This window comes from Pyxicephalus adspersus, chromosome 7 (assembly GCF_032062135.1).
Source record: "Pyxicephalus adspersus chromosome 7, UCB_Pads_2.0, whole genome shotgun sequence".
Classification (NCBI taxonomy): Eukaryota; Metazoa; Chordata; class Amphibia; order Anura; family Pyxicephalidae; genus Pyxicephalus; species Pyxicephalus adspersus.
This window is the reverse complement of record NC_092864.1, coordinates 50,905,339-50,922,694: the sequence shown is the minus strand read 5'-3', so window position 1 is coordinate 50,922,694 and position 17,356 is coordinate 50,905,339. Positions and strand designations below refer to the sequence as shown.

At 36.9% G+C, this 17,356-nt stretch overlaps 1 protein-coding gene across 1 annotated transcript in view; it reads left to right on the top strand.

The window, feature by feature from the left end:
• Nucleotides 1-3,993: 3,993 nt before the first annotated feature.
• CCDC141 (coiled-coil domain containing 141) overlaps nucleotides 3,994-17,356 on the top strand; it is a 78,803-nt gene continuing 65,440 nt past the window's right edge. Inside the window, exons 1-2 of the mRNA XM_072419101.1 lie at nucleotides 3,994-4,257; nucleotides 15,749-15,871. Of these exons, the coding sequence (XP_072275202.1) occupies nucleotides 4,156-4,257; nucleotides 15,749-15,871 (225 nt within the window). The 5' untranslated portion in view covers nucleotides 3,994-4,155. The remainder of the gene's footprint in view (nucleotides 4,258-15,748; nucleotides 15,872-17,356) is intronic.

The following is a 17,356-nucleotide window of genomic DNA, read 5'->3' as shown; positions in this document are numbered from 1 at the left end:
TACTTGGCACATAATCATATTTTACATTTACATTTCTTACATGCAAATTACCTTTGTAACTTAGCGACTATTGAAGTAAGTGAGTATTAAAAACAGACACAACCAGGTAATGATCTTTTCCTGGTTCAGCCTTGCAATGACAGACAATATATTTTTTTGGAAGTATGTCATGCCCATGAATTGCACCAGCGCTTCCCACTGAATCCAATTTACAGATCATCTTAGGTCAAGTTTTTTTATTCTTGACAGCAGGGACTACTGGATATAAATGCATTGTGCATTAAACTGTATCCCCAAATCCAGTGCATTAAACTGTATCCCCAAAAACAAATATATTGTAACTTGCCAGGCTTAGATAAGGTGTTGTTTTATTAGTTTAGCTTTTAAGGCTTTATTTGGTAATCCAGCACACTTTCCTTAGGTGGCTACAATAGGTAAATTATAACAGTTTCCATCTGTAAGGACTGCTGTAATAGTGTATTACACTTTTATTTTTAAGGTTCCCCCACCCTTATAGATTGCAAGCTCTTCTGGGCAGAGCCTGTCTTTCATTTGCAACCCCTATTAACCCTCTATGTACAGCGATGCGTAATATGTTGACGCTATATACTTTTTATTAGTAATAATATTATTATTAATATTATTAATAATAAAAGGTTCATTTTTAACCACAAAGGTAGTGCATTCTAAAACAGATTAAGGGTACAGGTAATCCAATATTCTCATGGCATTTACTGAATTTTGTTTAGCCAAAAATTTATCTGCTAAACCTAAAGATTTGCCTAAGTTTTTCCTCTTTACACTGTAAATAGTTGCCATTCTCAGAGATGTAATAAATATTCATATTGCATCCCTTCTTCTGTCATCTTGATAAGCCAGTACAACACATCACCTATACTGAGTACACTGCCCTACACATGAACAAGTTAGATAGATGGATAGATGTCCCATATTAATGTGACCCTGGTAATAATGAATGCAGACATTGCATGTTGTTTAGCTTGTGAATGTAATGTGTTGAATGCTGACAGATAAATGCCCTCACTTCTGTCCAGGGTTCCTCTCCCAGCTGCTCTGTTGCAGGATATCACACAGCTGTCATCTACAACCAAACCATCCCCTGGTATGTCTGCTACTTGTAGTAAAACAGCTTGTAGAGTGCAGCGACTGCGCAAGAGCTCACATGGACTTGTCTATTCTTATCACACCTTGGATTTTATTTTCTCTGAAGAATGCTATTTGATGCTTCATAAATAAATACTAATATTTTGACAAGTAGACTGTAACAAGATGTCATGTCATAAAGGAGAACTTTTTGCTATTTTTTTTAGACAAAATGACGTAAATTGTAAGGAGCAATCCAAAAATTAAAAACACAAACCTTTAGTTTTTTTTTTTTTTTAAACGGTTTGGTGAAAGGACAGAACTTCTGATAGAGATTTTTTTTACTGTCTGTGAGAAGGGAACCCTTTCTAAACATGATACCTCAGGAAAAGAGGAAAAGGAAAAAAATAAATATTAAAATAAAAATACAGTAAAGAATAACAAATGCAGAAAAAAAAAACTGTTGGTGACTTGACAAGAAAATTTCTTTGCTTCCTGTTTTGATACCTATTATTTTTACACAGTATTTATATAGCATATTTTACAATATTACATATTATGCAGCACTTAAACTTCATAGTCATGTCACTAGCTGTCCCTCAAAAGGGGCTCACAATTTAATGTCCCTACCATAGTCAAATGTCATTACCACAGTCTAAGGTCATTTTTTTGGGAGAAGCCACTTAACCTAACTGAATGTTTTTGGTATGTGGGAGGAAATCCACACAAACACAGGGAGAACCTGCAAACTCCATGCTGATAGTGTCCTGAGCGAGATTTGAACTTGGGACCTGGCGCTGCAAAGGCCAGAGTGCCAATCACTGAGCCCCCGTGCTTCCTAGACAAACCATATTAGGGAATTCCCCAATCTGACAAAGATTTAGTTTTTTTATTACTTTATAAAATCTTTAAGATGTTTTAGATGTTAAACTTAAATAGAGAAAGACTCTTAGATACCTGTAGATCAAAGTCTATAAAGCACATTTTTTGCTGGTATATACCCAAATATATTTTAAATGTAAATAACTTCTAAAGACAAGAACACACAACACCATTCTATTCTCATCCAAGAGGTTGCTAGGAGTTCCTCAAACTGTGGCTGATTGACCTCCTATTTGATGATGCTTGCATAGCTCTGAGGCCGACATCACATGATGTTTTTTACTTGTTTATGATAATGGTATTCTATTCACCCCTGTAGGGAGAATATTCTTTCTACTGGTCACCAATTTAGGTGTTTTTGCCCCCATTGACCCATAATAAATTGGATTTAGCAATGATTCCCAGACACCATTATCCACGTATCTTCTGTGGCATTAGGTCAGGACACTTTTCTCAGTTTGAGAGTATTAGAATTAAGAATAAGTACTGTGTGTTTCCTTTGGGTATGTGTTCCAGCCGTGACACAGTGCCCTGTTTTGCAAGAACAACATTTCTTACCCATAGCAAGATTTTGCTATGCAGTTCTGTGGTTTCTAAATACAGCCTTCTTGGGAATTAATGTGCAAAAGATCTGTCCATAACCAGCTACTAGTTTTATATCAAATCTATATAGAGTATAAGAGTTAAGATCAAGTAATGTCTGCCTCTTGTGGGTATGTATTTAAGCCTATACTGTTATACAAGAACATAGTTTATTTATTTCCACTTATTTTAAGGAACCTGAAAATGATTGCCTGTAGTGGTAAGGTCATTGGGAGCACTTTGAGAAAGCCTGACTTTTGAGGAAGATGAGAGTAGCAGATTATTAACAGAAGCTCTACCCCTAACATAGAATTTCCTAACCTCAATAAAGAATCTACACTCTGGTTTCCTTCCACATGTGAAATTGTTTTACTGGTTTCCCATGTGCAAGAATCATTTTTCATCATCCACTTGACGGAAACTTTAGGTGAGTGTCAGTTTTAAGCACTTTTATGCCGTCTAGAGATATCAGGGGGTCAAAACATCTTACAATTACCATGGTTAAGAGGTTTTTTTGCTTTAGACATGGGGGATGGGGCATTTTCAATGATACCCAGTGTTATGGGGATATCATTGTGGAGCATTTATAGGTAATGACAAAGGCTGCCACTAAATACCAATGTAAAAAAGCCATAAGGCCATGCCTCCCAAAGAAAAGAAAAAGGGACACCTATTTTTTAGGTACCAGACATGCCAACATGCAGGCCATAAAGAATAAACCGAAACCAACTGAATGAACTCACTATATGTCCTTTATACTGGATTTAAAAAAAATACAATAATATAGGGACTATCCAAAGATTTAGGGTCATGTAACACTGTTGGTGGGTAAATAATGTACTTTAATTATAGGTTTGTATTTTTACCCCAAAAGTGGGACAAATCAGGAAAATAGAGAGGCACAGGAACTTCACTGTGTAACCACTGGTATAGTAACAAGAACAGCATTGTTTTGTTACATATATGGTGTAGCCTTTATGGAGGCATGTGAACCCATACTAGGATTTTGCTATGCAGTTTTGTGCTTTCTAAATACAGCCCTGCTGGGAATTAAAGTGGAAGAGATCAGCCCACACTACTCAGTTTTTATATCAAATCATAAAAAATAAATATGACATTTTTGGAGAGACCCTTTAGGATGTATGTATCTTTACATATACCCAGCATATAATACAGCCATGCACATGGGAGTTAAAAGCCACAATGCTAATTATAACATTCCCACTGATAGGAACAGTGAAAGCAAATTTAGCTCTTGTGACTGTTAAGTGGCTCTTTTTCCATTTGCTTGTCCAGCATCAGAAGGCCAGGGGCTGAAGACAGCCTTCACATCTCTGATAATAGTACAAGTGTTGGAGCAGATCTGTGCTCTAAAGTTAGGGGTGTGTCAGCAGGATGATAAACTCAATGGGACCATCTATTTTTATCCTCCTGTTCTTTACTTCTGCTTCAGCTTTCAAGTCTGCCTGAGCTTTTCTGCTCAATGATTTCCAATACTCTTACCAGTCATTTGTATGTGTGACCAGCATAGAGGAAGGTCCCTTTAGGTTTTTGTATATACAACACAATTGTGGACTTTGGGACAACATGTCTGGTGAAAGCAGTTTGCCTGGACAGCTGTCTACAACTGCAATCAGTTCTGTTGCCATACAAGCTGGAGAATCCAGAATAATCATCTCTGTTCTAAAGGTAAGAAATTTGTAGGACTAACTTGCTTTGCTGTAAGTTGAAGTGTCACATAGTTGTGCTTGCTAAACACAACCAAAGTGCCAAAATATGTGATCAATGTTAATACTCCCAATCCTTTAAATTGCACACTCCACATTCCGCTGCCGTGTGACCTTCCCTTGTGAACTTGTCACATTTGTTTTTGTCCTGAAAGATGCCCACAAGTTTACTTAATAAGGCAATGCAAAAGTGCTTTCTATAGAAATGATTTGCTTTAGTGCATAGGGCCCTCTATCCATGTTCTGTGTGTGATCCTCTATTGTAACAACTCCCCATTCACTGTACTCTGCTGCAGAATAAATTGGTGATTTATTTTGATTGCAATTGGCTTTTTCAGTGAAAACAGAATTGCAGAAGCAGTCAATAATGCTATGCACCTGCTTAATAATTAGTGATTTTCTTGGATTTATTTTTTTATTCAGACTATCTGTTGTTTTTAGAAAACGAGGTGTGTTTACCATTTCATTTTCTGTATTTAAAATCACACAAAATTGCAGAAGTAACTGTATGAGGCAATTTTGTATTTGCCTATTGAAAGGACAGAGAAAGATTGTTACTACAGTCTGTGATGTTACCGATTTATTCTGCTTCTGTCCGTAATGGCTCAGATGATGGGACCACTAAAAATTGCTCAACTTTGTATAAAAAGCAATATTATACAAAGAAGCTGATCAATCACATGCAATTTTAATAACAAAATCAAAATGTTCTTGTATAGCTCTAGTCTTAGCGGAATGAAATAGTACATTGGAACACTATAAGGTCTGCAGGTATTTTTAAAGCAGCTGAGATTAGTTTTGAAGAGCCCCCAGACTGAATGACACAAGCTATTAACCCCTTAATTCTTATACTCTAATTATTATTATTATTCTAATGTACTGTAATATACCTAGGAGTTTATCTTTGTCTGTGATCACTGCCTTGTGCACCTTGTGTTTGTATAATTCATTCAAAAATTGCCAGAAAGTCATTCGAATGATGAGTTTACTTATCTTACCCTGTCTTCTTCATTGCTTGGCGTGATGTCATGTTCTTCCAGGTTCTGAGGAATGCAGAGCAGGTAAAATCTTGTTAGAAGGCAATCCAATCTATTCCAATAGCATCTTCTTACAAAGTTTTGCCCATTGTGCATTCAAGTGAACTTTAACAGGAAGGTCACAGTTCTGTTGGAGAGCTCCCTAGTCTTATACCTTTTGGGTTTGCTTGTCCTAGATCAGTGTTTTTCAATCAGGGTTCCTCCAGAAGTTGCTAGGGGTTCCTTGAGAACCAAGCAATTTGTGCCTCTTCGATCAGATACCATGGACACTAATAATGATTTTAGCCATCTGTAAGAGTGACATTCTTCCCAGCGGTCAGCATTGTAATAGGCATTCTTCCCACTGTCCCTTAAGCAAATGTATTGTGAGCTGTGGATATTGCTATTGTCAGGGTTTCTCAAGACCTGAAATAATTTTAAAGGGTTCCCCCATGTTAAATAGGATGAGAAACAATGTTCTAGATCTATACACAGATGCCCATTCAAAGTCAGATTCTAAATAAAATTCTAAATATCTAACATACGGATCCTATTATACCATATCTTACCCCAAACAGGGGCTTTATGGTAGGGCAAACTGGGCAATCACCCATGGCTCCCACTTTCTCCTGGGCCTCCTTAACAGAATGGCTGAGGTCCAGGGAGAAGGTATGCTGAACATCTGGGGCACCCGCTTCATTTTTGCCCAGAGCTCCATTGTGTCAAAAACTGTCCCTGACACCAATACCAAAATGTAATATACTGCAGCTTACCAGACTTTAGATGTTGGGGAACTTTGCTTTTCCTTGCCAGTAGCATCCTTCCCTGGGTGACAGCACTCACTCAATGTACTGCAACTATGAAGCAGCAGCATTGTTACCCTAAGACAAGCAGTGTGCTATACAGAACATCTCATCCTTTTTTTCCATAACATAGGATGAAGTGAACTACAGCCCACAGAAGATAAATGGAATATGGTAACAGATATAAAGATGTTTACTTACGATCTAAGGCCCATACATATGAGTTTGGTTGGTTGAGTATGCTGGTTTAACCTTTAACATTATTGTGGGTGCACCTGTATATGTAGTGATTGGGAGGCATTACAGACACCTGATATTACTTCTACAAAAAGAGTTGCAAGTTTGTTTAAATGCTTTTACTTGCAATTATGCAATGGTTATGGTATTTAAAAATTATCCCCAATATTAAATTATTATTTAATAAATATTTATTGTGGCAATGGAACCAAAAGGGTTAAATACGTTAATAACACTGCGCAAAGTTTGTTAAATCATTTTCAATGCTTGCTGAAGTTGATGCCTTTTAGACTTTTTAGTTTTGGAATGCTGAAGACTAAAATGTCAGTTGTTTTGACGTCGTTGTACCAAATGAGAAAATTTCCTCCTAATCCTATCCTGCAGAAACATCAGAAAGTAAGAGGAGATCTTCCCATAGTCCATCATTGACAGTGGCCACCAGTCTTGTACATAATGGGCCTAATTTTTAAAGCTATCCAAGAAAGAAAGACTTTCATGGGAGAGCCTGGGTGATCAAATAAACTTAGATTGGATCTGGTTCAGGATTAAAAACATTTGCCAACATTTTGCCAAAAACATTTGCAGTTTGCTGGATTACCCAGGTTCTCTCATGAAGGTCTATCTATCTATCTATTTTCTGTCCGTGGTGAATGTTACGCAAATAAAAACAAAAGCGTGGCTGATGTTTCTATTTAGGATAATATAATGCTCATGTGTTTAGGGCCTTACATTGCTTTGATAACTGTGAAGAAACAAGTGAATTATACTAGCAAAGTAAAGATAGCATCTATGACTACAAAGCAAATGGGGGAAAACATTTACAGTGGTCATTAGAACAGAAGGAAAAAAGCTACCATTGGGCACATCTATTTCCTAGACAGCAGAATCTGCATTTTCTTAAGAGTTTTCATTCCCACTTCCCATCGTTATTGTTTTGTCTTCAGGTCAGACACATGCTTAATACCAATCCAGGACAGGGACAGCAAAAAAACACACAAGGCATCCAACCTTTTCTGGCACTGTCAAAAAACAAACATTTTTTTGGCAAGGGTTTAGTTACCCTTCCCCACCCTAACAAGAAAAACCAGCATGACGCAGTGGAAATACGGGCTGGTAGCCACATGGCCAAAGGTCCACTAAAGTGCAGACCATTATCTGTGCCAAAACCAGGCAATATGCCACATACCACCAATAATGTGTTTATGAGCGAGGTTAAAAATGGAGCCAACCTTGGTAAAACGTCAATGCACACCATACTTCTCTATAACTAGCATCCCAGAAGGTGGTGCAACAGGTTAGTGAGCTAATACACTTAAAATGTACACAGTCTTCGTAAACAATCAGGGAAACAATGAAATGGTAGTGGGTAATTGGGTTTATATAATAAAAATGTTAATTTCAAACACAGAGGTTCAAAAATCAGTAATCTTGGGCTGTAAGAGAATCATGGGATAATGGGAAATTTCCACTTTTCCCATTCTTTGGTTATTTATAATGTAACCAAAAAGTGAAATAATTAATAACAGAAGGGATCCTGTACTAAAGAAATATTCAGATTTCTAGGGCTGACCTCTTTTTCAAAATAGAAGTTGTCTGAATTCAATACTTTTTTTCCTTTTTTTTTTCTTATTCTAATCCGAAATAAACACAACTCAGAAATGACTAACTGGATTAGTATGACAACCAGCAAGCATTTCCAATAAGAGAAGTCAGCAATGGGACCTTCCATCTACCTCTCGGTACAGAGATTTTTTTTTTCAAATGTAGTTTTATTTGTTTTAGACAGAGGAAACAAAATACAAAGTACAGAATATAAAAAAAAAAAACAAAAACAAAGGTACATAAACTATTCTGATAAACCATTACACATAATACTAAGACAATCCAAGGATTAAAATGCTGGTAGCGCCTGAAGCCCGCGCAGTGCTTCTGGCATAATCTTGGGTAGGGACAGAGGACCACCACTGTCCTACGCTTAGGTATAAAAAAAAAGACAGATGTACAGCATATATATTCCAGGAGGAGAAATGCAATTCTGTACCCATAGGAAATGATAAACAAGAAAAACAAAATAAAATAAAAATAGAAATAAAACACAAAACAAACATTCAAGCCCGGATAAGTGGGGTCAAGAAGGGAGGGGATAGGGGAAGGAGGAAAGTGGACGATGGATGAATGAAATAGAGTTATGTCATGAGTGAAAGTATGCCTGTAGCCCACCAGCTTTAAGGTAAGTATGTCTTCAACTATATGAGGAGAGTACAGAATAGAGGAGAGTCTTTATACCAATCCCATGCCATCCAAGTCAACAAACTGTTCCAACCTGTAATCTAATGTTCTAACCTGTGACTAATTGTTAATTGTTCCATGTGTTGGATTTTTTCCACCTCCATTAACCAGCCCTTAATAGACAGTCATTGTTTGCGTCCAAAACCTGGGGATGAGTACCCTAGCAGCGGTAAGGAAATGGCGAGCCCAGGATCATGGACAAAGAGTAATCTTGGGGCTACTGCCAATATCAGAACCTGTTCAATTGTTGTACAACTTAATAACTGTTTTCCAGAAACGGCAAATGGCTGGACATTCCCACCATATATAGAGCCTCTTTGAATAAGGCAGCACCAACATCTGTCTGAAATTGTTGGGGAGATATGATGGTGATCCACCTGGCATAGATCAGCGGGACAAAATCTTGTAATTAGTTTCCTGAGCTCTACAGGTATAAGTAAGTTTGTAGTAGGTTATGAGAGTGAAGTAAGTGGGTGAGTTAAGCATTTCTCCCAATCTTCTGCTGTCACTGGTATACCCAAATCAGATTCCCAGTATTGTGGATATGTAGGGGTACCCGTAGTTGTGTACTGATTGAGTAATTCGTAAAGAAGAGATAACATGAGTGGGGTGAGTAGGCGACCTCAACAATGCCTCAAATCATGTCAGACGTTTATATAATGCAGGTAAATCCGAGAACGAGGATATATATAAAAGTTCATAGTCTCGGTAAAGATGGATTTTAAAGCATTTACATGTTCTTCCACATTAAAATTTTGGCACCAGACAGGTCCTTATTGCAGGAGTTGGGTGAGTACAAGGAGACTATTGTAAACATCTTACCCCAAATGGATACCTTGAGGAACAAATATCTACCCTGAGGGTCACTGTGGGATCCATGACCTGAGTTGGTAGTGTTTTATTGAATGCAACAGAGACTCCCCCTGGCTTTGGTGTCCAGATTGGAGCTATGGTAGGTACAGATATTTTTTTAAAAAACATTTACACTTTAGAAACTACACCATGATGACACTTTAAGGTGTTGTGTATTTAGATAAATGCAGTGCACTTTCAGATGTATTTAGCGTACAATGATAACTCATGCAATGAACTGCCTTTACATTTCCAATGACTTGTATGGGAAGAAAACTTGTTAAAAAAAATTACAGGACTTAACATCCTGTTGTGCAAAGGTGACAACTTTTTCCCCATGCTTTATATAGCTCCAGAGATAGCTTTGCTTTGGGCTTCATTCTTGAAGGATCTGATCAATACTCTTGCAGCTCCTCTAGCTATGGGAATATCTGCCATAAGCATGAATTGTTAAAAGAAACCTAAAAAGAACATGGAGGCTGCGATTACTGACCTCTCTTAAGCATGCAGGCATTCCAACAATCATGCTGATCCTCGTTTCAGTACACAAAAAACACTGCACCAGCATTTCTAGACTTGTAGATTATTTAATGTTCATAGTCTCGGTAGAGATGGACTTTAGAGCATTTACATATTCTTCCACTTTAAAATTTTGGCACCAGACAGGTCCTTATTGCAGGACAGGACATGTGATGTCCTTTCTACAATAAGTATTTTCACCTCCCTGATTGACACCCATCTCTCAAATTTCGCTGAGCTGCACGTCTCACTATTGGTTGCCAGAAATACACAGCAATCCAGGATTCTCTTGCAGGTGCCTGGACTGATTAAATACCTGTGTGCCTGTGCAAGGGTTAAGTCATCCTGGCCTGGCAAATCAGAATAGCCAAAGATCAGAACGTGGAAGAGAAGGGAGAAGATGATGGCACCCATGATGGATTGGAGACAGATGAGTATTCCCAGGGTTTAGTTCCACTTTAAAGTGGAACTTACTTGCCTGTGCTTTCTAGCTAGGCGCCACCATCTTTCTTTCTGCTTCTGCCCAGCATTGATCTTAGGCAATCTTGATTGGGGGAGCTGGGATTACATACTTCCTGGGCAATCAATCCCGGGCAACCAAAGCTGATGCTGCATATTCGCAGTTTAGCTTTTTAGCATATTCCCGCAGGATCAAGCAGTCCTGTCCCTTTATGCAAAAACCACCTGCTTTAACTTCTTAGGAAGGAATACTTAAAGGACTTTAAGTAATCTCAACACCCAAGTGACCATGAAAAAAGATAGTAGCCAATAATCAACAATTTTTCCCTTACCCACCTTCTCTTCTTTTATCCTTTTCTCCTTCTAAGGAACAATCAGAGAAATATCCGCTTAAGCTCTTTTGTTTACAAAATATCTTTCATAAAGTAAGTTTTAAAGCAATACCTGTGATTTGCACTGCTGGAAACTTGTTCATATGACTATGTATTGTCTGTTTTATTTTGTAAATAAAATAATAACAAAATATCAGATAAAACTAATAATAATAATAAAACACTAATCAGTTAGGTCAACCCCACCCACCATCATTTTGAGACAAACCTATACCCATTTATTCACCAGGATCACAGAATGTGAACGGCTCAAGTTTTAAAAGCACCAAAAACCAAGTGAAATTCCAGCGTCTTCTGTAATATGATCATTACTTTTATAAAACTATAAGCCACGCAGTGTCAGCACTGCACTCTCCCCTTCAATTACCTAACACAGGTATGTACAGGAAAATGGTAAAGTGGATCCCTTAGCAGCAGCATAGCATTACTGATGAAGAGTAATTATTCTACACCGATGACAACCTGACAAGTCAGGGAAGTAACAGAGCAGGAGTATGATGCAAGCCATATATGCTGCAACCTCTGTTTGTAGGCACTTTACTATTACACATTTTTTACTTTGTTATATGATGAAAGAGTATATTTTTTCCTTTATTCTTATGCTGATATATCAAAACTTCTTATACAAGATTTGCTGGTAACAAATTTAAAGCTGAACTCCATCCTTTCCTTCAGTCTTAAAACAGTTGTACAGGCTCCTCTTCTGTCCTGAAAAATGCTAACTCCGATTTCACCACACACTGTAAACATATTGGGTCTGGTTTATTAAAGCTCCTGAGGGCTGGAGAGGATACACTGTCCTCAATTAACCTGGGGGATCCAGCAAACCTGGAACAGATTTCTTAAAGTCAATTGCTATTTGTTAGCAAATGCTTTTAATCCTGGACCAGATTCATTCAGTTTTTTTGGACTACACAGGTTCGATGATGAACGTCATCCTCTCCATCCTTGGAGAGCTTTAATAAATCAGGCCTACTGTCTCAACTCTGATTTCACTGCACACTGAACATCTTACAATCTGCAATAAAAGTGGCAGCAGGTCAGATAGAGCCAGTGGTTTTTCCAGGCTAGTTGACGTCCATCATCATTCATTCAATCCTAGACTGACTATCACTGGCTACCATTTTATTGGAGTATGGAGCGGTGTTATGTAAAAATGTAGTTAGTATGTTGATAAGTGGAGATAGGAGCCACAAAGGAAGGCAAAATATTCCTATTGCTATTTTGTAATTCCTATTGCTGTTTGTGTCTCATTGGAGATGGCTCACTTTCTGTTGCTGTGAACCAAAAGAAAGGAAAGAGTCACTAAGGTATGAAAATACAGACAGCAATCAATTTCTGAGAGAGATTCTTTTTCATAGTTATCAAGTCTAAAGTTTTGTTCACGATGGTATTTTACCAACAGGTGTGTATCTGGCCCCCCAAAATCACTGATTTGTTAAAAGGCCACTGTGAGTAAATGTCTCACAGTGTTTTAGTATCTGTAACTAATATAAATAATACCTATAAATATGAATAGCAGGTTAAAATCCTTGCAGTAATTGACAAAGTCCTGGAAATCTGTGTACTATATGCATGTAAGTCCTTTATGCATGTTTTATGTCATTTCAAAATACCATAGTTTGAAATAAGCCTTAAAGAAAGAACAATTTAGGCTGCAGTGTTTTGGTTTATTCAGAAATATTTACAGCTTCTTCAGTCCCAGAAAATGTAAAATATATCCATATACTGGCAAAATGGAAGAATAAACTGAAGGGCATCTTAAATGTACAAAACACAATTACACATGTGCTGTATGCAATGCAAGTGGTGGCAGATATTATTATAAATTGATATTATTACTATGCTTTCATTATTTTTAAAGATGTTTGTAACTTAGATAACCTTCATCTTACATTCACTGTCTTCTGATGTGATGTTTGAATGTGTAAGTATGTTTTCAATGCCTTGATCTACATCATTTATAGTATAATTGCATCATGTAAATGTACTTTAATGGAAAATACATTTTAAGCAGAAAACTCATCAAGGAGGAGAGACAAGCAAGCATTTCATCTTTGATTAGTGAAAAATTTCTTTTAAATGCATTAGAATGTCTGGTGGTATTCCTGTCTAGCCTATGATTCTTGTCTGAAGTTTTTACAATGGTGGAAAATGTCTAGCTTCACTACATGAGACCCACGCTGCAAACAGCTGCAGCAAGACATAGCCAGGGAGACAAAAGCTATTTTTAAGGGGCTATGGAATGATTTCAAAATAGCATTTGCTTGCTATATATATCCATATGTTGAAAGCCTCATTAATTCAAACTGAATAGTTTGGCAAACCCTTGATAGAGTTTGTGCATTTTTCGAAAGGTTGCTGATAAACTACTAGGAAGAAAAATCAGCTTTTCCAGATTTTTATACACTCAACTGTCATAACAACATTGTGTTACAGCACAAACGACAATAAAAATGTGTAAAGAGAACTACTGTATAATTATCAGTAGTAAAATAGATGTTAGTGTACTATCATCAGTAAATAAATGAACGATGATTGCTTACTGTAGGAATTACCACAATAGGATACCACAATACCCTGTTTTATAGTCTGCTCCTGTACCAATCCCCCCACATTGGACAAAAGAAAGCACTAAAAGGACAGCCTCGGATAAAATTGTAGCCTTGGAATTACACGCATCAGATGTGCTTCAATAAATACTTTTCCTAACATTATCAGTGAAGCTGGGTTATCCAGCAAACCTGAAATGGATTTCTTCAAAATCACTTATTTTGTTAGTTGTTTTATTTTATTTTGATATTTGTTAACCTCCCTGCCGGTATGAATAATGGGAATTTTTAAATGTAAAAACAGTACATTTAAAAATTAGGCCCATTATGTTAATTGCACAAAAACTTTTTCAATTTGAACTCACTGTAAATGTGTACAGCACTAAAACTATAAATAACGCATTCCTTGAGGGTTAAACAAAACTGTATTATGATCATGGCCATTGGTCAGAAGATCTTATTAGAGGATGTACTGTGTTATGGATTATAACAAATTATACCTTGATATTGTCTACTAGCCATAAGTGTATTCAGTATCCTGCACTAATATGTATAAAATAAACGTTCAAATTTTCAATAACATTGATGATAGCCATCACAGCACTTACCAAAAACAGTGAACAAAGCAGCCTGAAAAACCATCATATATACAATGTTCTTCAAGTGTATACACAGACTTTTGAAGGTATTAGGCAGGGGATTAATAATATAAATTGCCTATATAAAACATGTAGTACTGGTTCCAGTAGCAGCTTCTTGTTAGTTCTTAGTCTTTAGTATGTGCTTTTACTGCTCAGTGTTAATCCAGTAATGAAAAGCTCTTTAACATGATTGATTTAATTACATTTGCCTGTCATATATCCACCAGTAGTTTAGTTACACTACAAATAGATGTAGTGCTGTAAGAACATGGTGATGCATACATGTGTAGAAACAGGAGACAGTATAAGGAGAAAGCATATGGAATCATATGCTTTCCATAAGCATATGGAATTTTACTTTTTCTCCCACTTTTGAGAGAATACATACCAACCATCATCCACACTTATAATGGTTTAAACAGGTAACTAACTGGCCTACTGGAAAAATGGTGACCTGGTTGATGAAGTTATTGGAGAAAGTGTTTTTTTGCAAAAAATGATATCACAAATGTTTAACTAAAACAAGGAAACAAAGGAAGGGGCAGACTGCATAATGCAATTAATTGTCTATACTACAGTAATATCAACCTAATCTTTTCCAAACAAATCTTTTTCTGTTCATTCCATCTCCCGCCAACTTAAGCTACGTACCCATGTCAGATGATTAATCTGACATGTGTACAGCGCTCACTGTTCCTGGATCTTTTCTGGCGGATCCACAACAACCGTAATGCAAGTAAAGGGGAGAGAGCACAGCGAGGTGCGGCTAGCTCGTTCTCCCCCCTGCCCTCTCCATAGGGCAGAGCAGTGCTGTATGTACAGCACTCCTTCATGCATTGTTAAGTCTTTTGTCCTTTAAAAGTATTGTGAAAGATCCTTTCCAACGACAAAAGTGTAATGTGTGTACGTAGCCTTACAACCTACAACCCTATTGCAAAAAGAATATTGCAACTGTAAAAATGGACAACTGATAAAAAATGTCAAAACCAAAAGTTCATAGGTGACTTTTGATACAGGTATTTGTCTTACACAGATCCCACAGTCATGAGATTGATAGCTAGGAGATGGCATTAGACACCCCAGTCAATCCTGGCCAGTCATAGGTGGAAATAGTGACTGGGTATGTTTGTGAAATATATATTATGGCTTTCTCTTCTGAGATAAGCCAATGCCAAAACTGCCCGCCTTTTTCATGATATAAATTTACCCAATCACACATACCACAATTTTTTAAATATATGAATTTAAAAAAATAGTTTGGTGGTTGAACTACATTTGCACATCCAAGTGCCCTCCAATGTCTATGACCAGCATCACCCTGTGTAAACTGGTAAATCAAGTACTTGTTTCTTTGATATAATCACATTTTAGTGAGGGATGGATATTACTAAACAAAATAGGGAAAAGGGTTCCCAAGGCACCAGGTTACAAACAATTTGTTTCCGGTTAGACTGAAGAACTTTAACTAAACATTCAGTTTACCTCTGTAAGCTACAAAAAAACTCCCCCTTTGTTATGAAGGAGACTTCCTTAGGAAATCTGGTTTCTGTAGGATCAGCAGGTGAATATAAAGAAGAAAAAAAGGACTAAAAAACAGGGCAGATCATTTAGTGAAGATGAAAAACAAATTACTTTACAAGTGTGTCAAATCTGCATGCATTCTGAAAAAGTAACTCCTTGTTGTTGTTTGCAGAGTGGAGAGCGGATCCAGTTGCAGTTGGCAGAAGCCATACCAAACTTACTAGAGACTGGAGCAAGTCAAGAGGAGGCCAAGAAACTGCTCCAAGACCACAATGTGCTTCTCTTCAAACTCAAGGTCAGAGGATAAATAATCTATTCCCATAAATCATACCAAGAGTAGCTGAATAACTGTGAAAAAAAAAATTCCTATGTGCTATATTATTGCATTCAAGGATTAGACTGTGTTTCGTAATTCATTTTGTGTATTGTGTTCTGTAGTGTAGAAGTTTAGTGCACAATAAAAGTAGATCACTTTTAAATCTAATTTAGCTTTTCAAATGCAGGTAAATAAAATGTATATATATCAAGTTTTCCAAGTTTATATATGAAGCTGTATTGGGCATTACACATATTGTTTTATAAATAAAAAAATGATGATGGCTACTATGAATAAGGCTATATACACACACGTCTCGGGCAATACAAGCTGTTGGGCTCGTCTTGGATGGGAATCCGACATGTACAGAGGTCGTATGATGTCGTTCAGAAATCCATCCTGGCAGAAATGTATAACTGTCCTTTAAATGACTGCCCCTTTTCCTTATGGTCCTATACTTACTTGCCCACAATTCTAACAACTTTTTGGAGTGGCATAGATCCAGCTGTAAACTTCCCCTGCTAAGTGGTCAACCTCAATAACTTCTAAAGACTGGGGATTTGAGCTGGAAGAGAATGTGTAACAAGACAAGTTATAACAAGGTTAGCCAAACGTTATCTAAAAATCCTCCACCCTAAAGCTTTGCATGGCTCTATCGAATGTCCTAAATAAAGAAATATTCCCTGTTTTTAGAATTTGACTTTGGACACGAAGCATCTGTATACTTTCACTTTCAAGAAGGCTCTAATGTGCTTTGCAAAAATGTTTCTTGGTATAACACTAGTAATGACCATTTGGTTATAAAAAAATGCTAAATTTTGTTTTTGGAAAGGATTCCAGAAAAGCATTTTAATATGTGAACTGTAATAAACTTACAGACCTGCAGAACAGACGCAGGTAAGGATAGGAAGTAAAGTTTCCTAAAATCTTTTACATACCTAGTTCCGAACCTGAATGAATAAATGTACTTTAATAAAACTGAAATCATGTTTCATCAAGGTTGACCATTTGCCATAGAGTTTACTCTTGATTTCAGCTACCCTTTAATCCATCAGAAGAAGTATCTTGAAGACATGGCTGATATTTCAAACATATTCACCACTGATTAGTTTGTTTCTGGAGGGCTGCATCTTGACATGCACGCTAAGTGCTGAAAATATGAGTAATAAAGTAGACACTGTCTTGCATGTCTCTTACCCCTGTGTTCTTTTTTATCATGAACTCTGACTTGACAAAATATTTGGTTTAAAATAGCGTAGTTATTTTTATCTTGAATTTGGAATTCAAGGGCTTTACTGACATTCTGAAGATTAATTACAAGTCATGCCAGACCATGTCTGTCTTCAAGCAAAGTGCTAGATTGTAAGATTGGCACTAAACCATGGTTAACAATAACACTATAGTTTTATTTGCCTAGTAAAAATTAGGCAGTAAAAAAAAATTAATAATTTATAAAAAAAAACA